Raw genomic sequence first — 27,965 nt, forward strand, 5'->3', positions numbered from 1 at the left:
TCACCTAATAGTGCTCCCCGAAAATAAGACAGTGTTTTATATTAATTTTTGTTCCCAAAGATGCGCTAGGTCTTACTTTCAGGGGATGTCTTATTTTTCCGTGAAGAAGAATGCGGTACACATTTATTGTTAAATGAAAATAAAGGAAATTTATTACCTGTATACGGTACGGTAGTTGTCAACACAAACCAGACAAACTGAATCCTACAGTATCAAGAATTTACTCATTTATTCAATGACAATCATGCCATCATCTTCTGGAACATATCATAACAATCCAGTTCCTGAATTTCCTGGTGAATTTCTTGTGACTCCATTTCTTTAAGAATCAGTGGACCAAATCTCTGTTTAGTCTAAGGGGGGGCCTTATTTTTTTGGGGATGCCTTATATTTCACTCAGAAGGAAACCTGTAAGTAGGTCTTATTTTCGGGGAAACACGGTAGAAGCCGTGTCACCTTCGTTCCCTGTGATGGTCGCACGGCTGGCCACGGCGGGCTGTGGGCAGACCGAGAATCAGCTGGTGGCAGTACCCATGCCCACGGCACGGGTCTCCTGACTGCAGGGTTGCTGGCGGCTCCGGTGCTCCAAGCACACGGGTTAGACTCATTCCTATGACTCAGCATGTAGAAGGGGGATGTGCAGTGCTCACACACACACACATACACACACACACAGCGACACAGGATGTAAAGTCTGCCTCAGAAAGGCCCCTCCTAGCCGCCTGACCTCGAATGGGAAGAAGACAGCGACTGCGGGGACATGAAGCTTCAAGCATGAACTGATGGTGTCCTCCCTCTCCCCTCCCCCTCTCTCTCTCGGGGGTCTGTCCAGCTGGTGAGGAAGGGCTCCTGGGCTGGCTTTCTAACCGAGCACAGTGTCCTGCCATCTGGGTGACAGGAGGTAGAAGGACACCCACCCTCTGCACCTCGCTGGGCGCAGGTGTGGAAGAGTCAGTAGCTGTGAACGAAGGGCCTGCCTGGGATCATTTGAGGTACAAGAGCGCCCCCTGCTGGGCGGGTGCAGCCTGCCAGGAGGCCTTGTAGGCAGCAGCAGGAGCCGGTTAAGAGTTCAAGCCCCGCCGAAGCCGGTTTGGCTCAGTGGTAGAGCGTTGGTCTGCAGACTGAAAGGTCCCGGGTTTGATTCTGGTCAAGGGCATGTACCTTGGTTGCGGGCATATCCCCGGTAGGGGGTGTGCAAGAGGCAGCTGGTCGATGTTTCTCTCTCATCGACCTTTCTAGCTCTCTCCCTCTCTGTAAAAAAAAAAAAATCAATAAAATATATTAAAAAAGAAGAGTTCAAGCCCGGCCCTGGCTGGTTTGCTCAGCAGGTAGAGCGTCAGCCTGTGGATTGAAGGGTCTGGGTTCGATTCCAGTCAAGGGCACAGGCTCAGGGTGCAGGCTTAATCCCCAGCAGGGGGCGTGCAGGAGGCAGTGATGAAATAATTCTCAGCATTGATGTTCCTATCTCTCCCTCTTCCAACCCCTCTGAGACTAATAAAAATATATTTTTAAATTAAAGGTCAAGCCCCTGCCCTGGCTGGTTTGCTCAGTGGGTAGAGCTTTGGCCCATGGACTGAAGGGTCTTGGGTTCGAGTCCAGTCAAGGGCATGTACCTAGGTTGCAGTGTGGGAGGCAACCAATCAATGCGGCTTACATCAATGTTTGTCTTCCCCTTTTTCTCTAAAAAAAAATATCATTGGGTGAGGATTAACAATAAAGAAATAGTTGGAGCCCTGCAGAAAGGGGGCAAATCTGTTCTGCCAGGAAGTTAGAAGTGAAGTTGGAAGTAAGCTCACATGTGCCCCCTAAGAAAAAGCAGGTACGGCTTGGCGGGGCAGGGACAGGCGGCCGGCCCTGGGGGTGGATTCTGACCCGGCTGGACCCGCCCATGGATTCGCTCAGAAAGGCCCTTCAGAGTCCAAGGCGGCGGTGTTGGTTTTTTGTTTTTCATTTATTTTTTTAGAGAGGAAGGGAGAGGGACAGAAACATCAATGAGAGAGAAACGTCCATCAGCTGCCTCCTGCACACCCCTTACTGGGGATGTGCCTGCAACCAAGGTACATGCTCTGGACTGGAATCGAACCTGGGACCCTTCAGTTCACAGGCTGATGCTCTATCCACTGAGCCACACCGGTTAGGGCCCAAGGCAGCGGTTTAACCTGGTGACAGGCCGAGAGCCCAAGCCCAGGGGCCAGGCTCACCATGGCTACTGCCTCACAGGCGGGCACCCAGCACACGGGATCCCTAACACCCCGATGTGCTGCCCCCTGCAGCCCTCCACCCTCCCGACCCAGTAACCACCATCCCCAGTGGGTGGGGCTGGCCTGCCAGGAGCTAAAGGAAACACCGTGTGACACCACACCAGGCCTTTTAGCGGCGGCGCCCACGGGAGACTTTCCGGGATGCTGAACCTCGGCCGGCTCGCTGGCGGGCACACCTCCTCTGGAGGCTCGCGGCCCAGAGCCCGGGAACCGCGGCCGGAGGCAGGGCGCCCGTCCGGAGGAGCGCCTGAGCCGCCTCCCGCCTGGGCTGGGGTGGACCCTCCCGGGAAAGCTCCCCTCCAGACGGAGCGGGGCCCCGGGGACCTGTCCATGTGAGAAAAGGACACGAGGAGACGGGCGTAAGACGGAGCCTGGGCCTGCTCCCTGGCCGGGGTGTGGAGGCGGAGGCTCCTGCTTGTCTAGGTCAGCCTCACGGCCGCGTGGTCCCGGTGACCACAGGACTCCCCACACTTGCCGCGGCGCCGGGCCCTGTGCTGTCCGCGGACGCGCCCCGATCGGCAGCAGACCGCCCGGCAGCATCGGGACTGCCCCCGGCGGGCGTAGCGTGGACATGGCATCCCGCGCCACGTTCCGTTTGCAAACCTCCCCCTCGTTCCTGCCGGGGAGGGAGCCAGGCCAGGCCCCTCACGCTGGGCACAGGCGGCGTGTGCACCCGCCTCGGCCTCTGGCTGGGCTGCGCTGGGCAGCAAACCGCCCAGCAGGGGGCACCCCCAGCCACGCACGCTTTCCCTTCTGCCACTCGCCGCTGGGCGCAGGTCCTCAAACAAGTGAGGGGGCTCGCCTGTGCCTTGGGGTGCCCCCCCCCCCACATCTAACGTCAGGGCCACCGCCCCGCACAGCAGTGGACAGCCGGACTCCCGCGATCCTCTCCCGGCTGCCGGCCGCCAGGAGCGAGCACGTGGACAGGGGAAGCCGAGACAGCACAGCCCGGAGCGGGACCGGGGAGGGGCCGCTCCAGCCTGTCACTGGGGGAGGCAGCGTACGGGGCACACGCTGGGCGGCAGGACGGTGGGATCCTGGGGCCTGGCAGGTGCCCACGAGTTGGTGTGGGAAGGGGGCGGGTCACAGTCCCAGGTGATGCTGCCAGGCTCGGGGCTCACTGCAGCTCGGCCATGCAGGAGGAGGTGCTGGGCAGGGCAGGGTGCCGGGGATTAGCCTACGCGTCAGCTGCAGGCTGCCCCCATCGGGCTGGGCCGGCTCACGGGTCAGGCAGGGGCCCGTGGGGAGCAGCCTCCCCCCCCCCCTTTTTCATAAAGAGAAACTGCTTCTCTGACGGGTCCCCTCAAATAATAAAAAAATAAACAGCAAACCAATTGGTATGGCTTGTTTTCTCCAAGATTTAATCATATCAGGGTGTGTGGGAGCGATTATTGCAGGAGGTGACAGAGATCGGGAACGCGTCACTAGCCTGACAACGTGCTGAAGCGAGACAAACGCAGCCGCCAGGACAGGCCGCAGGGCGGCTCGGCGTCGGCACCGCTCCACAGGCGTCCTGCGGAGGGGCGCCCGCGGCCCCGGCTGCAGACGGCTCACCGACAGCACCGTCCCTGAAAGGCGGGGACTTCCCCGGAGGCAAACATGTGACACAGACCTGCAGGGCCAGGGGCCCCAGTCTGGCAGGACCACCAGGCGGCGTTTCCAGCTCCGCGCACGGCTGTCTGGGGGCCATGGCGCTTCAGACAGAGGCGCCTGCCGGGCGCCAGAGCCCAGAGCTGGAGCCGAGAGCTGGTCAGACTCCCTGGGGAAGAAGGACTGGGTCTTGACCAGTCCGCTGGCCATGCGGCCATGCTTCTGAGCGCAGCTGCCTCAGCCTCGCTCGCGGCCGCGGCCCCTCAGGGTGTCAGACGCTGCTGCTGAGCCGCCCGCCGCCCCATCTTCACGGAGCCACACAGAAGCGGGCTCAGTGCATCGGAGCCCTCTCCTCAATTAGTCACGGCCAAGGAGTCGTTTCCAAAAGAGGCTTTCAAACCAGTCCTTCAGGCATTTAAAAATTCTTCATAGAAAAATCCACTTCTTCAATACACAAGAACAAACATTTCCTTTAAAAAATCTCATTTTTAAGACAAAATAAGTTACAATTTCTGAAACACCTTTGAACGGCTCGGCGCGTATTTCCGAAGCATGACGTTGTATCTTTACGTCTGGGGGACTGAAGCAAAGCAGTTAACTACCCACGTGACGACACCCTGACTCGGGACACGGACCCGCCTCCGCAGGAGTAAAGGCGATGCTGTACCGTCTTATGTACAAGTCAACAATCTGGTCATCAAAAAGCAGAAAACTCATAAAACCGTTTCAAGACTCAGAGCATACAAGTGAAAAGCAACACAACATTCAATGGACAACCTATGCTACATGGCGATGTGAGAGCTACATAAAAGATAACAAAAGGAATCTACACCAGAAGACATAAAAGATAACAAAAGGAATCCACACCAGAAGGCGGCGGGCGAGCTACATAAAAGATAACAAAAGGAATCTATACCAGAAGACATAAAAGATAACAAAAGAAATCTACAACAGAAGACGGCGAGCAGGAGGTTCAGAGTGATCTCAGGTCCACAGCTCTTCAGTTCTCCCGAACTTGTAGACGAGCGTGCTGAGGACAGAAAGCAGGCGTGAGGGAAGCCTGGGCCGGCCCCGGGAAGGCCAGCTCGCACCCGGTCTGTGCACAGCAGGCACACGCATCCTGTTCTTTGTAAACAAAGGCACCGCCTACGTTTTAACTTGCTTGTTTTTTAAGAAAACAGAGGCTATGGACGCAGAGACGTGAGATCAGTGCCAGCTCTGAACCCCACGCTGGGCATCCCTCATCAGCTCTGCACACCACCACCACCACCCCCTGATGGGCATCCTCTGTCAGCTCTGCACCCCCTGGCTGGGCGTCCCTCTGTCAGCTCTGCACCCCCTGGCTGGACGTCCCTCTGTCAGCTCTGCACCCCGGCCGGGCGTCCCGGTCAGCTCTGCACCCCCTGGCTGGGCGTCCCGGTCAGCTCTGCACCCCGGCCGGGCGTCCCGGTCAGCTCTGCACCCCGGCCGGGCGTCCCGGTCAGCTCTGCACCCCGGCCGGGCGTCCCGGTCAGCTCGGGCCTTGTTTCTGCGTGCATTAAATGCGAGCACCCTGTTTAAGGTCACTCCACGGGAATCAGGGCCAGCAGAAAGCCGCCAGCGCGGCCTGGCACACAGCGGCCCTGGCTCCCCGGCCGTGCTTGCTGTCCACCACAGACGGCTCCGTTCTAAGACGCCCTGCGCATGGTCCTCGTCTAAGGGTTCGTGTGTGAGTCCCACCGTCCTCGCTGCCCTTACAGGAAAGATGGCATTTCCGCGCACGTTCCGAGTGGCTGAGAAACCGGCACCTTACCTCAGGAATATGAGTGCGTTCTGGAAGAACACGGCCAGCCCTGGGTAAACATCGGCATCTGCAGAGGACAGCACACGGTTACACAGGCCACGCGTGACCGCCCGGCACTGACCGGCCGTGCTCCACACACCTGCGGCCACCCCTCCTCTGAGAGGGCGGCCACGACACTGAAACCAGAAAAGCTCCTCTCATGCCCCAACCAGGGCCTGCCCTCCCTCCGGACGCCCTCTCCATCCCGGGAGACACAGAGACACACGGAGTTCCTGGTGACGAGGTCTGACCCTGTTTAGCTCTCGATTCTGGGTCTGCGTGCAGGTGCGGCAGGGAGAAGGGGCCATCGTAATCCCCACCGCGCCCTCCCACCGGGTCTCCCGGAGCACAGTCCCTCCCCACGAGGGGCAGGGAAGCGGAACGGCCCCCATCCCGGGGACAGCTGGTCCGCGAGCACGGTGCCGAGAGAAACACCCGCAGGCACGTCCGCGTGGGCCTCCGGCCTCAGCGAGACCGCAGCGGCAGGCTGAGCGCCAGGGCTGAGCCAGCCCTGGGTGGCATCCCAGCTCTGCCACTGAGCGCGTGACGCCGGATGGTTCCAGCCTCATGCCTTGGCTTCCCCTGTGGGGAATGGGCATGGGGCAGCGCAGCCCGGGGCGAGGGAGGTGGCTACGCAGTGGGAAGCGCAGGCCGGCCTCGGGCTGCGTGCTGCTGCGATGACAGTGATGACAGTGCGACGCCTGCAGTGACAGACGGGAACGGGTCGGAGAGAAGGGCTCCGAGGTGCCAGCGCATCCCGTTTACAGAGGAAGGAGAGCAAAGCGCATTGAATGCAACGCGAGGAACACGGGCGAGGCCGGGCCCACGTGCCGGCTCTTCAGCGATTAAGACGCAGGCGAGTGCAGCCCACACTGCCCGGACCTCCCACACGCCGCTTCCTAATAGACACCGGCTATTCACGCGCTCCTTCAAGTAGCCACGCAGGCTCTCCATGGAAGCCGGGCCTAGCCCACAAGTCAGGGGTCAGAGAGCCGACAGGGGAACGAGAGGGGACAGGGGTCAGAGAGTGGACAGGGGTCAGAGAGGGGACAGGGGTCAGAGAGCGGACAGGGGTCAGAGAGCGGACAGGGGAATGAGAGGGGACAGGGGTCAGAGAGCGGACAGGGGTCAGAGAGCGGACAGGGGTCAGAGAGGGGACAGGGGTCAGAGAGCGGACAGGGGTCAGAGAGCGGACAGGGGTCAGAGAGGGGACAGGGGTCAGAGAGCGGACAGGGGTCAGAGAGCGGACAGGGGTCAGAGAGCGGACAGGGGTCAGAGAGGGGACAGGGGTCAGAGAGCGGACAGGGGTCAGAGAGCGGACAGGGGTCAGAGAGCGGACAGGGGAATGAGAGGGGACAGGGGTCAGAGAGGGGACAGGGGTCAGAGAGCGGACAGGGGTCAGAGAGCGGACAGGGGTCAGAGAGGGGACAGGGGTCAGAGAGCGGACAGGGGAATGAGAGGGGACAGGGGAATGAGAGGGGACAGGGGAATGAGAGGGGACAGGGGTCAGAGAGCGGACAGGGGAATGAGAGGGGACAGGGGTCAGAGAGCGGACAGGGGTCAGAGAGCGGACAGGGGTCAGAGAGCGGACAGGGGAATGAGAGGGGACAGGGGTCAGAGAGCGGACAGGGGTCAGAGAGCGGACAGGGGAATGAGAGGGGACAGGGGAATGAGAGGGGACAGGGGTCAGAGAGCGGACAGGGGTCAGAGAGCGGACAGGGGTCAGAGAGCGGACAGGGGTCAGAGAGCGGACAGGGGTCAGAGAGCGGACAGGGGAATGAGAGGGGACAGGGGTCAGAGAGGGGACAGGGGTCAGAGAGGGGACAGGGGTCAGAGAGCGGACAGGGGTCAGAGAGCGGACAGGGGTCAGAGAGGGGACAGGGGAATGAGAGGGGACAGGGGTCAGAGAGGGGACAGGGGTCAGAGAGCGGACAGGGGTCAGAGAGCGGACAGGGGTCAGAGAGGGGACAGGGGAATGAGAGGGGACAGGGGTCAGAGAGCGGACAGGGGTCAGAGAGGGGACAGGGGTCAGAGAGCGGACAGGGGAATGAGAGGGGACAGGGGTCAGAGAGGGGACAGGGGAATGAGAGGGGACAGGGGTCAGAGAGCGGACAGGGGTCAGAGAGGGGACAGGGGTCAGAGAGCGGACAGGGGAATGAGAGGGGACAGGGGTCAGAGAGCGGACAGGGGTCAGAGAGCGGACAGGGGAATGAGAGCGGACAGGGGTCAGAGAGCGGACAGGGGAATGAGAGCGGACAGGGGTCAGAGAGCGGACAGGGGAATGAGAGGGGACAGGGGAATGAGAGGGGACAGGGGAATGAGAGGGGACAGGGGTCAGAGAGCGGACAGGGGTCAGAGAGCGGACAGGGGAATGAGAGGGGACAGGGGTCAGAGAGCGGACAGGGGTCAGAGAGCGGACAGGGGAATGAGAGGGGACAGGGGTCAGAGAGCGGACAGGGGAATGAGAGCGGACAGGGGAATGAGAGGGGACAGGGGTCAGAGAGCGGACAGGGGTCAGAGAGCGGACAGGGGAATGAGAGGGGACAGGGGTCAGAGAGCGGACAGGGGTCAGAGAGCGGACAGGGGAATGAGAGGGGACAGGGGTCAGAGAGCGGACAGGGGAATGAGAGGGGACAGGGGAATGAGAGGGGACAGGGGTCAGAGAGCGGACAGGGGTCAGAGAGCGGACAGGGGTCAGAGAGGGGACAGGGGTCAGAGAGCGGACAGGGGAATGAGAGCGGACAGGGGAATGAGAGGGGACAGGGGTCAGAGAGCGGACAGGGGTCAGAGAGCGGACAGGGGTCAGAGAGGGGACAGGGGTAAGAGAGGGGACAGGGGTCAGAGGGCGGACAGGGGTCAGAGGGCGGACAGGGGTCAGAGGGCGGACAGGGGTCAGAGAGCGGACAGGGGTCAGAGAGCGGACAGGGGTCAGAGAGGGGACAGGGGAATGAGAGGGGACAGGGGAATGAGAGGGGACAGGGGTCAGAGAGCGGACAGGGGAATGAGAGCTGAGAGCACGCTTCCTCAGGACCAGCTTACACCACAGGCAGAGCTGCGGGAGCAGGGTACCACTGGAGCAGGGTGCCGGGAGCCAAGTCCAGCATGCAGGCAGGGCTGATCATCTGGAACGGCTAAAAGGCACTTCCCCCAAACCTGAATAGGATAATCCTCCGCTGCCAGACAGCTCGGGGCATGTTATTGCCTCCTGCTGGCCAAACACCTGAACAGCTGTAGGCTATTCCCCAATCTGACACTGCTTCTGTACGGAACCCTCCCCTTTGAAGCATATGTGTCCACCTTGCCTTACACAAATTGTGTTAATAAAAAGCTAGGGGTCCTAAGACAAGGAGAATCTTTAGCTCCTTTAGTTGAAGCTCCCCTGACCTCCAATGCCTTTCAAAACTACCTTTCGTCTTTGGACCCCTTCTTAATCGAGCACAGCCCCTCTCTCCAGAATGCTGAACCCTTGGTAAGGCTGGGACGAGAACCCGGGAGCAGGGGAGGGTGGCGGCAGGGACCGCTAGGGAGTCAGGCTTTGTGGGGTGACCAGTCCTGCAGCGGACCTGGTGGTGGGCACAGCTCTGTACTCACACACCGAGCTGTACGCTGGATGGCGAATCACGTGACGTGAAACCACGTCTCAGTAAAGCTCTTTCAGAAGCACTTCCTCCCGGGGAGCATACACGCACGGCCATCAGTGTTCTGAGTGAACACACTCGGGAGCAGCGGTGTGTCAGCACAGCCCCCGCTGTCCCCTCGCGCTGCCTGCCTCTGTGCCACGGTCTTGCCGGTGGCGCGTGTCCTGCCAGGCCACCCACGGCCCTCCACAGCTCCTGCCACGGCTCCTGCAGTCTCCCCCCACAAGCGCCTGAGCACTGACCGAAGCTCCCTCCAGGGGGGGCAGGCTCAGCTGAGCATCAGGACCCCGCGCCTGCCTGCGAGCTCACAGGGATGCGTACTCACTCTGGGTGACGTAGGCGCCAAAGAGGATCCACATGGAAGCGATGAGCGACCCGAACATCAGCATGAAGCCGATGAAGAGCCATACGCGGGCACCTGCGTGAAGAACAGCTGCGTGAGTTCGTCCCCCGCACTCCATCCCGGGGAAACCTAACACCGGAGACACTGCGGACCTCACACACACTCTGCGCGGCACACACGTCACATGCTTACATGCGTCTGCTCCAACAGTTAAGGAAGGTGTTTGAAAACTCAAAGGGAACGTTACTTTCTCCTGGCTAGAGAAACTAACGGCTGGATGAACTAAACCAGGCAAGCTTTGTAATTATTTGACCAACTTGATTAATTAAACTCTAACTGAAAATGTACCCAGTTGTAAACTAGCCCACTGCCAAAGTAACTGCTCTGGTAGAAGTAGCAAAGGTGTGTCAGGTAGCCATCGCCACGAAGGAAGGAGAGCTGTAAGGACCGACGCTGCAGTCCTGCTGTAACTCAGCCTACCCACCCTCAGCCCCCACTTCTCAGGCCCTCCTGCCACATGCAACACAGAAACATGCAGACACCACATGGCAGCTTCCCCTGCGCAGGGAATGGTCATGGGATAAAACGCAATGACTGAGAGAGGGTAAAAGCCCGGACTCTGGATGCAGAGAGACCCCCGGCTAATGCACGCCCTACCTTCAAGCTAAAGAACCAGGGGAGGTGCAATGAAATTTCCCACAGAAAACAGTTACTAGTCACATAACGCACAGCAACATCTGTCAAATAAATGAGTGGCCAGGAGGTGGGGGGAGGGAACTTCCTGAGAGATGGCAAAGCTCTACATCATGATGGTGGCCAAGTCCCACAACTGTAGACATTTGTCAAAACTCACTGAACTGTACTCTTTAAACTGGTGAGTTTAATTTTCTATAAATTACACTTAATCAGGCTGACCATATCCTATATAATAAAAGCCTAACATGCTAAGTGTCCGACTGCTCACCCAGTCACTATGACACGCACTGACCACCAGGGGGCAGATGCTCTGACCAGTAGGTTAGCTGGCTGCTGGTGTCCAGCCCACCAGGACTGGTCGAGATGAACTGGACACAGCCTAGAGCCCTCCCACACTCCCTTCCTGGCCCCAATCGTGCACTGGCAAGGTCCCTTGGCCTCGCCTGCATCTTCTAGCAATCCGGGACCTCTCTGGGGATGTCGGAGAGCCGGTTTTGGCCTGATCCCCACAGGCCAGGCCAAGGGACCCCACTAGTGCACGAATCCGTGCACAGGTCACGTATATACATGACCACATCAGCCCAAGAAGCCAAGTGCTCCACTGAAACAGCAGTGTGGTGGCTAACAGCCGGGCTTAGAGCTAGGTGGTGAGCTCAAATCCCACTCACTCGCTTGTGAATTCGGACAAGTTATTTAAGCAGCCTGAAAAGTGGAACACCGGGACGATTAAATGCGGTAACACACGTAGCACTCAGCCAGTCCCGGGCACACATAGGTGTTCTATAACATTAGTAAGCACCTTTCAAACCCCACCCTCCTCCAAATTTCCATCATAACCGCACAACCCTGCCTCGTCCTTAGAGGTGGAAAATAGTTTCGAGCCCCGCCTTCTACATAAAGCATGGGGATCCCACAGAAACAGCCCCCGTGGTCCTAGCAGATGTGTTACAACCTGAGCAAAAGAAAAAGGCTACTGGTGACCATGCAAAAGAATTCCAACTCCAGAAAAATGCTTTATAGACAGACAAACAGCACACACTGGAAGCAGTGCTGCCGCGGGCCTGGTGGATACGGGCAGTCAGAACAGACGTGAAAGCGCGAGCCCTGGCCTCATCTCCACTGCCTCACTCTGCCTGTCGGCGTCCGAGGCAGCAGCACTGGCCGGCGCAGGTAGGAACAGGCCCCCACCCGCTGGCTCTGCGCGGTAACGTTTACCTGCACCCATGCGCCGTCACATGACACACAGTACCTCTGGCGGTAACCTCCACTTTCTAAGGACTTAGCCGGGCCGGACCCCAGGCGCACTAGAGGCTTCGCTCTGTCCAGGGAAGGCCTCTCGCCTTTACCTGTTCTTCCCAAACAGCCGCTCTCGTAGCTGTCGCCTCTCACCTGGGCATTGGACACGGCGTTTATCCTGAAACGAGACAAAAGCCCAAAATGAGCTTTCTCGGTGCTTAGACACTCACAGGTGCTTACACACCATCAGAAGGAAAACACTCCTAAGTCAAGTCAGCATCTGAGTGACCTTCATACCTGAGCACACAAAGGATCTACTAGTCTTATCTTCCTACGGTGCCCCCCAAACACCCCCAACATGCAACGATTACTGACTGGTCCCCAGAGATGAGGGGAGGCCATTTTGTGGATTCTCTGCCTGGCTTCCATTTACCCGATGACTCAGGGTGCCCCACCTGATTTAAGGTTCTTATAAATGAGTCCTTTAGATAAGGACTTATATAAACTCTCATATAAATTCTCAAAAAAAGAATCCATCAATTGAACAAGTCATTTCAGATGGCAGACGGCACGAAGCCTCCGGCAAACTCTGTCCAGGAGGCCAGCCCGCGCTGCGGGCCGCTTACATGAAGAAGGCCAGCGTGGAGAACACCCCGCAGGTGTGGAAGGCGGGGTTCAGCTGCTCGGGCTTCGCGTACACCACGGCCGCGTCGATCATCACCCACCAGCCTGCGGAGAACTGGAGACAGAGCCGGGTCACTGGGGCTCACTGCTGCCCCTGCCCCCTTCCCTGCCCACCGTCACCGGCACAGGACGTCTCTCTGCTTCAAATTTTGGATGTTGAAAAATAAAAAATAAGAATCCTTGTTTATTTATTCCTGTGAGTGTGCTGCTGATGAAATCAGTGTGAGATCCTCAAGTTCTGCTCTCAGTGCACGATGAAAAGTTATCATTTGGCATGAATTGTCTAACCCAGTGGTCGGCAAACTCATTAGTCAACATAGCCAAATAGCAACAGGACGATTGGAATTTCTTTGGAGAACCAAATTTTTTAAACTTAAACTCCTTCTGCCGAAGCCGGTTTGGCTCAGTGGTAGAGCGTCAGCCTGTGGACTGAAAGGTCCCAGGTTCGATTCCGGTCAAGGGCATGTACATTGGTTGCGAGCACATCCCCGGTGGGGAGTGTGCAGGAGGCAGCTGGTTGATGTTTCTCTCTCATCGACGTTTCTAGCTCTCTATCCCTCTCTCCTCCTCTCTGTAAAAAATCAATAAAATAATTAAAAAATAATAATAATAAAAATAAACTTAAACTCCTTCTAACGCCACTTCTTCAACATAATTTCGCTCAGGCCGTGGTGTTTTGTGGAAGAGCCACACTCAAGGGCGAAAGGGTCGCCTGTGGCTGGTGAGCAGCGGTTTGCCGACCGCGGCTCTAACCCTTTCACCCACTGCCATTATGCGCCACCAAAGCTCTGACTAACTCCCACCAACCCCTCCTGATGACAGTGCCTCACCTGCTCTGAGCAGTCCTGGCTTAAACTGCCCACACTCTGCTTCCACCAGCGAGCTCTCAGCCGTCATGTGCACAAAACGATTTAACCACCACAGAACTAGTTAAGCAATCTGATTAAATCCTGTTTGAACATAAGTTTGTCAAGAACAATGCTTCTATATGAACTAGGCTGAATGGACTTAAATTAGACACGTTGCTAATGAATTTCATAGACAAATTATCTGCAGACGAGATGACCATGAAAAGCAGGAAAGACTAAGAAACACATGAAAGAATTGTGGGTGCAGACTGCTTCACAATTACCTTCAGTTCCTGCTGTGATTTTTTTCTATTGGACTTCAGGCATAGAGCTATATACTCAAAGAGATGAATGTTTAAATGTAATAGAAACTGACTTAAAAAAAAAAAAATGGCCGAAACCGGTTTGGCTCAGTGGATAGAACGTCGGCCTGTGGACTGAAGGGTCCCGGGTTTGATTCCGGTTGGGGGCATGTGCCTTGGTTATAGGCACATCCCCAATAGGAGGTGTGCAGGAGGCAGCTGATCGATGATTCTCTCTCATCGATATTTCTAGCTCTCTGTCCCTCTCTCTTCCTCTCTGTAAGAAATCAATAAAGTATATTTAAAAAAAAAAAAGATTGATGGAATGCTAAGGAAAAATTGGTCATGATTTTTTTTTTTTTTTTGAGGCTGGATGGTAAGTAAGTGGAGTAAGATGGGCGAGGAGCTTTACAGCAGTCTCTCTATTTTTGTTGACATGCCTGACATTCTCAGAGCAGAAAGCCAGAAGCGCTGGGAAGAAACGGAAGCTGAGCTCTCTGGCTCCTCTCCTCCAGCACCGCAGCCGGAAGGGCTGGGCTCCCTGGGGCCTGCAGCTTCCGCTCCCGAGCCGAGGCTTCATCGGGGCACACAGCCGACCGCCAACGCCTACAGCAGTGACATGGCCGCATCCAATCCCGAGCCTCTGAGGCCCCTGGAGGAGTTACACAGCAACTTGAAAATGCCTCTGCCTGCAACAACTGTATCACCGACCAAACGGAGGAGATGACTTTATGTTTAGCAAGTTTACAGTCAGATGACCCAGGGCTCTCCACACTCTGTTCGGGAACAGCATCCAGGCTGTGACCACTATTCACACTCACCGCAGTGACACACAGCTCTGAATGGGTAGGCACAGCTCCGAGGGATCGGCGTGAACGCTCGGGGCGAAAAGGGGCTTTCCCTTACCAGCACGCCGGCTACCACCGAGGCCACGGCGTTCCTCCGCTCGCTCCAGTCCACGCACTCACACTCCGGCCAGCGGACGTTATCCAGGAAGCCCGCCATCGCCACCCCAGCGGCCCAGGCTGGTCATTAAGTGCCGTATCTGCAGTCAAATGCTCTACCACTGAGCTGTACCCCCTCTAAGTGCCGTACCTGCAAACAAAGAGACAACCACAGAGGGAACACGTTAAGAAGTGAAACGTCTAACACAGATGTCCTCTTTTAAAGCTTTGAAACAAGTTTACTTTACCACAAATCTACCACAGCCAAGAAGAAAACCCAGTACTTCAAGGAATTCCTACCGAGAGGTACCAGTGCCCGCGAGGACTGTGCTAGGACACGGGGGCTCACGACTTGCTGAACGAGCATGTGGCTTTACAACACGTCTGCAAACTGTGCCACCTCTCCATTCCAAGTGACAAAAGAGCAAGGACTGACAACCAAGATCACTCCACCCAGCAAAGCTATCGCTTAGAATGGAAGGACAGAAAGTGAGCCTCCCATAAAAGCAAGAGTTCATCACCACCAGACCAGTAGCACAGGAAATGTTAAAGGGTCTTCTTTAAGGAGAACAAAAGAAAAAGGTGAAGAATATGAACAATAAAATGGCAATAAAGACTACCCCATCAACAACTGAATCTGAAAAACTAAAACAAGCAGAACAGAAGCAGGCTTGTGGATACAGAGGATATTTGCCAGTTGCCAGATGGGTGGGGTGCTAGGTGGGGGAAAAGAAAGTCGAAGGGGCCAAAACCGGTGTGGCTCAGTGGGTGGAGTGTCGGCCTGTGGACTGAAGGGTCCCAGGTTCGATTCTGGTCAACGGCATGTATTTTACATTGGTTGCAGGCACATTCCTGGTAGGGGGTGTGCAGGGGGAAGCTGGTCGATGTTTCTAACTCTCTATCTCTCTCCCTTCCTCTATGTGAAAAATCCATAAAATATATTTTAAAAATAAAAAATGAATAAATAAATAAATAGAAAAAAAAGGTGAAGAGATGATGAAGTAGAAATTGGTTGGTACAGAATAGTTATGGGTGTAAAGTACAGCACAGAAAATAGAGTCACTAATCCTATATAATAAAAGCCTAATATGTTAAGTGTCCAGTTGTCTGTTCAATCAAAGTATAATATGCTAATGATATGCTAAGGCCACTCAACCTTTCACTATGATGTGCACTGACCATCAGGGGTCAGTCGACCAATTAACCAGTTGCTATGACATGCACTGACCACCAGGGGGCAGAGAGTCAACCAGTTGCTATGATGTGCACTGACTTAAAGGTTAGTTTCCTGCTGGGGTCCAGCCAATTGGGACTGAGCGAGAAGGACTGGACATGCCCTGGGGCCCTCCTGTAGTCCCTCCCCAGCTGGTCAACCTCTCATATCCCTCCTCAGCTTCGATCATGCACCAGTGGGTCCCTTGGCCTGGCCTGGACCCTCTTGCAACCCAGGACCCCTCAGGGGATGTCGGAGAGCTGGTTACAGCCCAACAGCAGAACGACCAGTCGCTATGATGCACACTGACCACCAGGGGGCAGACGCTCAATGCAGGAGCTGGCCCCTGGTGGTCAGTGTATTCCCACAGGGGGAGCGCTGCTCAGCCAGAAGCCGGGCGCATGGCTGGTGAGCACAGCAGCGGTGGTGGGAGCCTCTTCTGCCTCCACAGAGGGAACACATTAAGAAGTGAAACGTCTAACACAGATGTCCTCTTTTAAAGCTTTGAAACAAGTTTACTTTACCACAAATCTACCACAGCCAAGAAGAAAACCCAGTACTTCAAGGAATTCCTACCGAGAGGTGCCAGTGCCCGTGGCAGCGCTAAGGATACCCAACTGCCCTCAAGGGCTCCCAAGCTGCGAGGGGGCTCAGGCTGGGCCGAGGGACCCGCCTCCCACCCGAGTGCACTAATTTCCTGCACTAGGCCTCTAGTACTGCAATAAATGTGTGTGGGATGGCAGATGGGTGTGAGATTTATCAGGATGATCACTTAGTAAGTGACATACTATCTAATCACTAGGGTGTACACCTGAAACTAATCTACATAATAAAAGAGAAAGATGCAAATTGACTGTACCTTCATGATGCCCACCAGTCAATCAGGAGTGAGCATGCAAATCAACCCAACAAAGATGGTGGGTTAATTTGCATATGCAGGCACCAAGCGGCTGGTGGGCGTTGTGTGGGAAGGCGGGGCAGGAGCGGAGAGAAGTGGCTCTGGGGACCGGAGTGGAAAGGCAGTGCTGGCAGCCAGGGAAAGGAAGGCCTGTTCTTGCACAAATCTTTGTGCACTGGGCTTCTACCGTGTTTCCCCAAAAATAAGACATCCTCCGAAAATAAGACCTACTTATAGGTTTCCTTCTGAGTGAAATATAAGGCATCCCCTCAAAAATAAGGCCCCCCCTAGGCTCTGTCTCAGAATGCTATTGCTAAACATGAGAGATTTGGTCCACTGATTCTGAAAGAAATGGAGTCACAAGAAACTCACCAGGAAATTCAGGAATTGGATTGTTATGATGATGGTCCAGAAGATGATGACATGATTGTCGATGAATAAATGAGTAAATTCTTGATACTGTAGGATTCAGAGTTTGTCTGGGTTGTGTTGACAACTACCGTACTACCGTACCGTATAAAGGTAATAAATTTTCTTTCTTTTTTTCCTTCCTTCCTTCCTTCCTTCCTTCCTTCCTTCCTTCCTTCCTTCCTTCCTTTCTTTCTTTCTTTCTTTCTTTTTTTTAATATATTTTATTGATTTTCCACAGAGAGAAACGGAGAGGGATAGAGAGTTAGAAACGTCAATGAGAGAGAAACATCGACCAGCTGCCTCCTGCACACCCCCTACCGGAGATGTGCCTGCAACCAATGTACAATACATGCCCCTGACCAGAATCGAACCTGGGACCTTTCAGTCTGCAGACTGACGCTCTAACCACTGAGCCAAACCGGTTTCGGCAATTTCCTTTATTTTCATTTAACAATAAATGTGTACCGTATTCTTCTTCATGGAAAAATAAGACATCTCCTGAAAATAAGACCTAGCGCATCTTTGGGAGCAAAAATTAATATAAGACACTGTCTTATTTTCGGGGAAACAGGGTAGTATATTATAAGCCAACTGTAATTGAAAAATAAAACATTACTTAAATAGGAAAAAAAAAAAAAAGGGCTTGAAATGGGCAAAAGACTTAAAAAATCAATTACCAAAAGCATATAAAAAGATATTTAACATCACTGATCATCAGGTAAATACAAATGAATGGAATACTATACCTTCACTAGCGTGGCTACAATGTAAAAAATGATGCTAAATGTTAGCAAGAATGTAGAACTGGAAATCCCACACATTTCTGGTGGCCGTTTCCTATAAAGTTAGAAATAAACCTCCCAATAACCCAGCAATTCCAGTCCTGGTGTTACCAAGGGAAGTAAAAGCACATCCTGCACACAAAAAAGGTCTGTGCACGAAAGTCTGTAGCAGTTTTACTCATATCACCCCAAACTCAAACAACCTAAGTGCTTCTCAACAGAATTATTATCAAGTCACACAACAGAACCCTACTGAGCAACGAGAGAATGCGCTGACTCAGAGCCAACAGAGAAAACCTCAGAAACACGGCGTCGGGAAAGAACGCCGGCACAGGAGCACAGGCTGTGGGGTTCCATTTAGATGGAGCCCAGGAGCAAACGAGTCAGTGGTCCGGCCATCGGAGCAGTGGCTGCCCTGGGCCTGAGAGCTGTCCAGGGAGCGGCTGGGAGAGGGAACCGCCCTGGACCCTCACTGGGAGGAGCCACCGGAGCCACCAGCCAGGCCCAAAAAGCCAACACTTTAGAACTGAGCTCTGGTCACTAGTCTGACCCACAAACCTCCTTACACGTTAGGTATTTTCCTATCCCTAATAGAAGCAACTCTCTCTGAGAGAAAATCTGAGTCCTTTTCAGAGAGCTTTTTTGTTGTTGTTGATCCTTGCCCGATATTTTTCTTTCTTTTTTAAAACACATTTTTATTGATTTCAGAGAGGAAGAGGGAAAGAGAGGGAGTCAGAAACTTCAATGATGAGAGAGAATCACTGATTGGCTGCCTCCTGGATATCAAGCCCACAACCTGGGCACATGCCCTTGACCAGAAACCCTTAGTCCACAGGCCGACTGCACCAAACTGGCCAGGGCCTGAGGATATTTTCCCATTGATTTTAGAGAGTGGAAGAAAGACGGAAAAACAGAGAAACACCAATGAGAAACACATGGATTGGTTGCCTCCAGCACGAGTCCCGACCAGGGCCTGAGCTGAGGAGGAGTCTGCAACCAAGGTGCGTGCCCTTGACTGGAATCGAACCTGGAACCCTTCTGTCCAGGCTGATGCTCTATCCACTGCTCCAAACCAGCTAGGGCTAATATATTTTTTAAAAACATATTCAGACAGGCAACGCCTCCAAAATCGTTATACTTCTTGTCAGAAGGGGCTGGAGTTTGAGCACCAGATCAATAGAGGACAGGAAAGGTGAGGCATGGGAGAGCTGAGCAGCAGCTGTGCCCAGCCGAGGGGTGAGGGGCGGGGGAGGTGGAACTGCAGACACACCTGTCCGGGCTGCTCCCGCAGCGCTCTCACTGACGACCTCACTGAGGACCGCCGCGGGAAGGCCCAGGTTCCACCTGTACTCAGCTGCTCAAGTGCTAAAGCAGCTCCCCCTCCTTCCACCCAGCCGCCGAGCTCAGCAGGGGACCCTCACTTCCTGCACAGAAGCCTTTGGCCTTGACCTACCCTGAGGACTGCAGGCAGGCGGGAAGCAAGAGGCAGCAATACCGAGCAGCCCGCCCTGGGCCATGTCTCCGCACTGCTGCTGTCCTTGCAGACCGCACTGCTGCTGTCCTTGCAGCGCCTGGTCCACACGGCGGCCCAGAGCCCTGAGAGAGGGGAACGGTTCCTGGCCCTCCTCGCTGCCCACGTGAATGGAAGGCCCGGAGGGCCGTTCTGCTCCGCTCATTCCCTGGAGCAGGGCCGTCCCGGCCTTTCCTGAGTCAGGTTTGTGCCTACAAGTACGACAGAGTTTTAACCGCCCACTTAGTGTTGGCATTTCCTATGAAGCCTATTTGGATCTGCCCTCTGGGGGAAAGAATTGTGTTACTACAGTTTATTTAATGAAAAATCCACTGTTGCCCTACCCAATTTGGCTCAGTGGATAGAGCATCAGCCTACGGACTCAAGGGTCCCAGGTTCGATTCTGGCCAAGAGCGCATACCTTGGTTGGGGCACATACCCAGTATGGAGTGTGCTGGAGGCAGCTGATCAATATTTCTAACTCTCTATTCCTCTCCCTTCCTCTCTGTAAAAAATCAATAAAATATATTAAAAAAAAAAAAAAGTAAAGAAAAATCCACTGCTAATAAAGGCACAGTGTATAGTCCTGTAAGGCTATTTAACTGCAGAAATTAATACAGTGCTTATTTTATAGCCTGGTAGATATTAACTCCAAAGGTCTGATTTTATTGCTCTTTGGAACATTAACCAATTATATGTAACTTATTGACATTTCTTTCCCTGTGTACTAAATAAACACCTAATCCTTAAATCCTTAAAACAGTGAAAAAACTGAAATGTGCTATCTACTTGTAAGAAAATTTTATTTTTAACACTACTCATTCAAAACTACTAGGTGTACTGGTTAATAGTGCAGATTTTTTTCACTAGCTGGAGTTACACATATGTTGATATATATGCTATTTGATATGTATGCTATTGTATTTTGTTGTATTGACAGCAAGCTTCAAAACTTCACATGTCAAATTTGCTGGTGTTAACATCATAGATATTTTTATGCTTAAAAATGTCGAATTTCATGCCAAAAAAGAGCATTTGCGGGAAGTTGGAATTTATTCCTTTATTTTGAAGAAGTTATTGTATATTTTGGGAAGCTTATGATGAACATTCTCCATCTCAAGATACTTGTGAATGCTGGTTTAAACACTTTAAAAGTGATGATTTCCATGTGAAAGATAAAGAATGTCCAGGTCAACCGAAAAAGTTTGAAGATCAATAATTACAAGCATTGGATGAAGATGAGTGTCAACTCAAAAACAAGTTGCAGAAAGATCCAATGTAGCTCAGCAAACAAATTCCAATTGTTTACACGCAATGGGAAAGATTTTGAAGGAAGGAAAATGGGTGCCACATCAACTGAACTAAAGACAAATGAAAAACCAAAAAGTCATCAGTAAAATGTTGCTTCAACGGAATGAAAGAAAGTCTTTTGAATCAAGTTGTGACTGGCAATGAAAAGTGGATTTATTCTGAGAGTCCCAAATGCATGTCTGGCCTGTCTTGCTCAGTCCCAATTGGCCAGACCCTAGTAGCAAGCTAATCTACTAGTCGGAGTTCTGCCCCTGGTGGTCAGTGCTTGTCATATCAAGCAGTTGAGCAGCCTTAGCATGTCATTAACATATTACGCTTTGATTGAACAGCCAACAGGACAACCAGACACTTAGCATATTAGGCTTTTATTATATAGGATGTGTATATATAGGGTGTTCCAAAAAAATGTAAACACACTTTGAATAATTATAAATGTGGTGTTTATTAAAATACATTTCATTTTCCTTTTAAATGTTTTTATTTAAAAATATATATATATATTTTTTTATTGATTTCAGAGAGGAAAAGAGGGAGAGAGAGAAATATCACAGCATTTTTCAACCGCTGTTCCGCGGCACACTAGTGTGCCGCGAGATGTTGCCTGGTGTGCCATAGGTGCAGACAAGACAAGAATTTTATAATTTTTCACTATTTTGTTTACTTAATATTTCATAATAAAGTAATTATAAAATACTTTCTTTGTGTTTATTTGATTCCTATTCAAGAGAATTACTTTATATATAGTCAATATAGGCACAGAGTTAAATTTTTTAACATTTTCTAATGGTGGTGTGCCTCGTGATTTTTTTCATGAAACAAGTGTGCCTTTGCCCAAAAAAGGTTGAAAAACATTGAAATATCAATGATGAGAGAGAATCATTGATCAGTTACCTCCTGTGCACCCTCTATTTGAGATCGAGCCCACAATCCAGATGTGTGCCCTAACCGGAATTGAGCTATGACCTCTCCTGGTCGATGCTCAACCACTGAGCCATACCAGATGGACGGTTTTTATTGATTTTTGAAAGAAAGAGGAAGGAAGAGAGAGAGAGATAGTAACATCAATGAGAGAGAAACATCAATCAGCTGCCTCCTGCACACCCCCTACCGGGGATCAAGCCCACAACATGAGCATGTGCCCTGACTGGGAATAGAACTAGAAACCTCTTGGTCCATAAGTCTACACCCAACCACTGAGCCACACCAACTAGGCACATTTCATTTTCAAAATGTAACAGAATCAGCTGTTAAAGTGTGTAAACAGAGAGAGAAACCAAGATGGCGGCATAGGTAAATGCCTAACTGCAGCCTCACACAACAATTTCAAAAAATACAACTAAAATATAAAGTGGACGTTATCCAGAACTACAGGAAGGTGGACTGACTGGAAATTCTACAACGAGAAGGAAAGAGAAAACCAAAAGAAAAGTCAGAGGAGCTGTAAAAGCCTAAGGTACAGAGACGTAGTGCGCATGTGGGGAGAGGACGGAGCCGGAGAGGAGGGGCGGCTGAGTGCCTGGCTGGTGTTCCCTGGAGGGAAGGAGATAAAAGCTCCGGACTGTGCTGTACCCCAGTTCTGGGCGAGACCCTGGGGTCCCAGGCTCATACAAAGGAAATCTGGGCTGTAAGGCAGAAACCCAGGAGAGTGGCGAAAGGCAGAGTCCCGGAAGCGCGCACGTTGTGCGCAGAGGTCGGACTGTTGACTGTGCCGCTGGATTGCCCTAGAGGGAAGGAGACAAAGCTCCAGACTGCTCTGAACCCCACTTCCAACCCCACTTCCAAATGAACTGAACCCCAGTTCCAGGCTCATTGCGGGAGAGACTAGACTGTCTGGTAGTAAGCGAAACTTGAGGACACCTTTCTCTCAGAGGTGCTTGCAGTGAGTACTGAAGGTTACGGAGGAACACTGAGACTCAGGAGCCTCATAGGGCGGGGCTGATGGAAATCCAAGGCTGTAGGCTCCACCCTGAAACTCTGCCCCATCCAAGCTGAGCACAGAGGCTTTACAATTTTCCAAGTCTAGTCAAATGAGGCTCTCTCCTGGCATAAACACAGCTTATCCTCACAGCCAATTGGCCTGGAGGTCAGTTCCTCCCACTGATACCAACAACAATTAAAAGTTAACTACACACAGTCCACAAAGGGGTGTACCAAGAATGTCTCTCGGATAACTGGGAGGCTGAACACACAAAGTCACCCTACCAACTCAGGGAAGCAGCAAAAATGCCGGGACAAGGAAACAGATCACAAACGAAAGAAATGGAGGACAAAAAGTGACTGGATATAGAGTTCAAAACCATGGTTATAAGGTTTTTCAAGAATTTCCTAGAAAAGGTCGATAAAATAAACGAGACCTATGAGGATATGAAAAGGGATCAACTAGAAATAAAGAATACATTCTCTGAAATAAAAAATATACAGAGTCCTAAAAACAGAATGGAAGATCGCAAGGATCAAGTCAAAGATTTGGAACACAAAGAACCAGAGGACACTCCTCCGCAGAAGCAAGAAGACAAGAGAATCCAGAAAGTTGAAGATAGTGTAAGAAACCTCTGGGACAACTTCAAGTGAACCAACATCAGAATTATGGGGTTCCCAGAAGATGAGAGAGAGCAAGATACTGAAACATACTGAAAGAAATAGTGACAGAAAACTTCCCCCAGCTGGTGAAAGAATTAGACTTACAAGTCCAGGAAGCGCACAGAACCCCAAACAAAAGGAATCCAAAGAGGACGACACCGAGACACATCATAATTAAAATTCCAAGAGCAAAAGACAGAGAATATTAAAAGCAGCAAGAGCAAAGAAGGTAGTTACCTATAAAGGAGCACCTATACGATTGTCGGCTGTTTTCTCAACAGAAACCATGCAGGCCAGATGGGAATGGCAAGAAATATTCAAGGTGATGAATAACAAGAACCTACAGCCAAAAATACTCTACCCAGCAAAGCTATTACTCAGAATTGAAGGCCAGATAAAGAGCTTCACAAATAAAAAAAAAGCTAAAGGAGTTCATCACTGCCAAACCAGAATTATATGAATTGCTGAAGAGGGTTCTTAGAAAGAGGAAGAAAATAAAGATAAAAATTATGAACAACAAATACGTAACTATCAACAAGTGAATCTAAAAGCCAAGGGAATTAAAAAACCTGATGAACAATATTAACTGGTGAATATAATAGAATCAGAGGTATGGAAGGGGAGTGAACTGACGATTCTCGGGGAAAAGGGGAGAGGGGGTGCGGGAAGAGACTGAACATAAACTGTGCACCTATGGATGAGGACAATGGAGGGTGGGGAAAGGGCAGAGGGTGGGGTGAGAACCTGGTGGAGGGGAGCAATGGAGGGGGAAAAAATGAGGAACGTTTATAATAATATGAACAATAAAGATTTATTAATAAAAATTAAAAAAAAATAATAAAGTGTGTATACATTTTTGGGGGACATTCTGTGTGTGCATGTGTGTGTATGTGTATTTGTGTATATTTGTATGTCCTATATAATAAAAAACTAATATGCAAACTATCCCCACAGGTGGGAGTTAGACGTGCCCTGACCACCAGCAGGCAGTAAGGAACATGGTGAGTGTCTGCCACACTGTGCTGTCAGCAGGAAGCAGTGGAGGTGCTGCCAGCCCTAATAGGCCCCAATGAGAGCCTGAGAGCCAGTACCGTGGCAGGATGGTGGAGCAGGTGAGCAGGCAGCACCAGGTCAAGGCGGGTGCTAACGGAAGCCCCAGCTGGTGTTGAATAAAAGTTGTATTTTTTTAATCCTCACTGAGGATATGATTTCATTGATTTCAGAGAGAGAAAAAAACATTGATGTGAGAGAGAAACATCAATTGATTGCCCCCCATACGTACCCTGACTGGGGATCGAACCTGTGACCTTTTGGTACATGAGACAACACTCAATCAATTAAGCCACATCAGCCAGCCCATGTAAAGCCTATTTTTAAAAGCAAGAGAACCCTAGCTGGTTTGGTTCAGTGGACAGAGTGTTAGCCTGTGGACTGAAAGGTCCCAGGTTCAATTCTGATCAAGGGCACATGCGGGGTTGTGGGCTTGATCCCCAGTAGGGGACATGCAGGAGGCAGACTATCAATGATTCTCTCTCATCATTGATGTTTCTCTCTCTCCCTCTTCTTTCCTCTCTGAAATCAATAAAACAATATTAAAAAAATAAGTGGAACAACAAACTGACATCCCGGTCTCTGTCTCCCCCTCCTTTCCTCTCTAAAAGCAAACAATAAAATTTTTAAAAAAGAACAAGAGGTCCTCTTACTGTTGGACATGCAAGGGGAATACCACCAGACGTCATTAAACAAATATGTCAATTCACATGTTCTCTCCCTAAAGGCCTCTCTGTTTATTCTTGCCAAGCCAATCGGAGTCAATATAACCTGAAAGTCAAGCCACTGAGTGGCAACAGAGTTAATTAAGTTCCCATACTTAACCTGGTTCTCAAAATTTCCTTAATCCAACCTCTAAATATAAAAGGACACACAGCTTCTATGAAATGCAATCAAGTCACACAGAACTAGTTCCTGCCTTTAAGTTATAAAACCCATTATAGAAAGATGGAAAAGAACATTCATTTATACTGATGTTTATTTATTTTTTAAAAAATATTTTTTATTGATTTTTCACAGAGAGGAAGAGAGAGGGATAGAGAGTTAGAAACATCGATGAGAGAGAATCATCGATCAGCTGCCTCTTGCACACCCCCCACTGGGGGTGTGCCCGCAACCAAGGTACATGCCCTTGACCGGAATCGAATCCGGGACCTTTCAGTCCGCAGGCCGACGCTCTATCCACTGAGCCAAACCAGTCCTGGCCATTTATACTGATGTTTAGATTAGCTACTTGAAACTTTTAAAAAAATATATTTTATTGATTTTTTACAGAGAGGAAGAGAGAGGGATGAACGATAGAAACATCAATTAGCTGCCTCTTGCACACCCCCTACTGGGGATGTGCCGGCAACCAAGGTACATGCCCTTGACCAGAACTGAACCTGGGACCTTTCAGTCCACAGGCCGACGCTCTATCCATGGAGACAAACCGGTTTCGGCAGCTACTTGAAACTTATCCTACAATGCCAAAAGGATATTTACGCAGCAAGGCTTTTAATAGCTAATACTCAGGAACAACCAAAATGTCCATCAACAAAGGACTGAAAAACAGAATACCTCAAAAAAATGGGACTTTAAAAATGAGGTAGGTTCACAGAACTGATTCAAAAAAGTGTCTTTATATTAAGCCAGGTGCCCAACAGTATTACAGTCTGAACCCCTTCTAGGGAGTGGAATTCTGGGCTGGTCTCCCCAGAATTCCCTTCGGTAAAGGATTCAAAGTGAAGAAATAAGGAATTCTACCTTTATGCTTTATACACTTTTACGCGGTATGAATTTTTTACTCGATGTTCTTCTGTGGTGTTAAAGGAAACCTACCACCAGAACACACGGCTGTAATCCACTGAAAGGAGAAATAAGGATAAGCTGTCAGATAAACGCTGTAGCCTGGACCCAGACGGAATTCAGGGAAGACCGGCCCTTAAGGTGCCCTGCTCCGTGGGCAGAGGCTGGGATGGGGAGGGGCGCCTCTCTCCCCCGCCTGCACCCCAAACCTGCTTTTCCAGCCGCATCAACCCTCAAAGCAAACGCTGACGGTCCCTTCAGAAGGAGCTGCACACCTGAACCAATGCAAATAACGCTGAATGTGAACTAATGGAAACATTAAAACCTTTTAAAAAGAAGGAGATCTTGCAACTCCATTGCCGGGAAGAATGGTTAACCTTTGTTGTGAGTCTGAAAGCTCCGCAGGTGGAAAGAAGACAAGAAGTGACAGAGACGGTGGGGAAGAAGCGCCAGCCGGGAGGAAGGGCCTGGGAAGGGCCTGTTAAGAAGAGGGACTCACCGCCGGAACCAGTGTGGCTCAGTGGATAGAGCGTCGGCCTGCGGACTGAAAGGTCCCAGGTTCGATTCCGGTCAAGGGCATGTACCTTGGTTGCGGGCACATCCCTGGTGGGAGGTGTGCAGGAGGCAGCTGGTCGATGTTTCTAACTATCTCTCTCCCTTCCTCTCTGTAAAAAATTAATAAAATATGTATTTTAAAAAAGAAGAGGAGGACTGACTCAACAATAAAGACTTAACTTTTTTTTTTTTAAATCTTCAAAAAAATAAAGAGGGAGTGAGGACAGGCAGGCGGGGCTGAGAGGATTATCACGCCTTGAAGAATCGTAAATGCTGGTGACAGCCATTCCAGTGGGAGGCTTCCCCACACTCCCCACCGTGTGTCACTCTCTCTCATCCACAAACACACACACACACACACCCCACCGTGTGTCACATACACACACACACACACACCCCGCCGTGTGTCACATACACACACTCACACACACACACACACACCCCACCGTGTGTCACATACACACACACACACACACACACACACACCGCCGTGTGTCACTCTCACACACACACACACCTCACCGTGTGTCACACACACACACACACACACACACACACCACCGTGTGTCACTCTCTCTCACACACACACACACCCCGCCGTGTGTCACTCACACACACACACACACACACACAGGCCCGGCACTCACCGCCATGAGTTCCCTTTAGATGGATTCACTCGGAAGCCCAGGTGTTCCCGTAACCACACGCCCGCCCGCCCGGGCCCCCGGCGCCGCCCGCCATCCCCGCTCCGCACCGGGCACCGCGCACCGAGGACCCCGCACCGGACACCCCGCACCGGGCACCCCGCACCGGGCACCCGCACCGGACACCCCGCACCGGGCACCCGCACCGGACACCCCGCTCCGGACACCCCGCTCCGGGAAGGCCGCACCGGGGACCCCGCACCGGGCACCCCGCTCCGGGAAGGCCGCACCGGGCACCCCGCACCGGGCACCCCGCACCGGACACCCCGCACCGAGGACCCCGCACCGGACACCCCGCACCGGGGACCCCGCACCGGACACCCCGCTCCGGGCACCCGCACCAGGGACCCCGCACCGGGCACCCGCACCGGACACCCCGCTCCGGGAAGGCCGCACCGGGGACCCCGCTCCGGGAAGGCCGCCCTGCCCCCGGCGCCGCTCCGGCGTGCGGAGGCCCCGCGCTGACAGCGCCCCCGGCACCGGCTCGGGCCCGGCACGGGCGCGGAGGGGCCGGGGGCCACGGACCCGAGCCGCCCGCGCGGCCTGCCTGGTCCTCCCGCCGCAAACCTCCCCGCCCCCCGCCCGGGCAGCCGCCCGCGTCCCGGTCACGGCCGGCCCGAGGCCGCTCGCCGGGCACCGCCGCCCTCCGCGGGCCCGACACCCGCCCGCGCTCACCGACTCCCGCCGCGGCCGCCCCGGGCGCCGACGGACGCCTGCGCCGCGCTCCGCTCCTCCTCAGCCGAGGGCGGCGCCAGGGCGGGACGCGGCGACGCGGCGCTCCGCAGCGACCAATCGGCGC

General features: G+C 52.5%; 1 protein-coding gene across 1 annotated transcript; it reads right to left on the reverse strand.

The window, feature by feature from the left end:
• Positions 1 to 3,598: 3,598 nt before the first annotated feature.
• Positions 3,599 to 27,905, reverse strand: TMEM50B (transmembrane protein 50B). The gene is made up of 7 exons (XM_036432739.2): positions 27,842 to 27,905; positions 14,327 to 14,515; positions 12,213 to 12,325; positions 11,697 to 11,764; positions 9,637 to 9,729; positions 5,644 to 5,701; positions 3,599 to 4,881 (listed from the first exon to the last, which is right to left on the reverse strand). The coding sequence occupies exons 2-7, from the start codon at positions 14,423 to 14,425 to the stop codon at positions 4,836 to 4,838; spliced, it is 477 nt and encodes a 158-aa protein (XP_036288632.1). The 5' UTR covers positions 14,426 to 14,515; positions 27,842 to 27,905; the 3' UTR covers positions 3,599 to 4,835.
• Positions 27,906 to 27,965: the final 60 nt, after the last annotated feature.

This window comes from Pipistrellus kuhlii, unplaced genomic scaffold, assembly GCF_014108245.1.
Source record: "Pipistrellus kuhlii isolate mPipKuh1 unplaced genomic scaffold, mPipKuh1.p scaffold_m20_p_118, whole genome shotgun sequence".
In the NCBI taxonomy this organism is placed as follows: Eukaryota; Metazoa; Chordata; class Mammalia; order Chiroptera; family Vespertilionidae; genus Pipistrellus; species Pipistrellus kuhlii.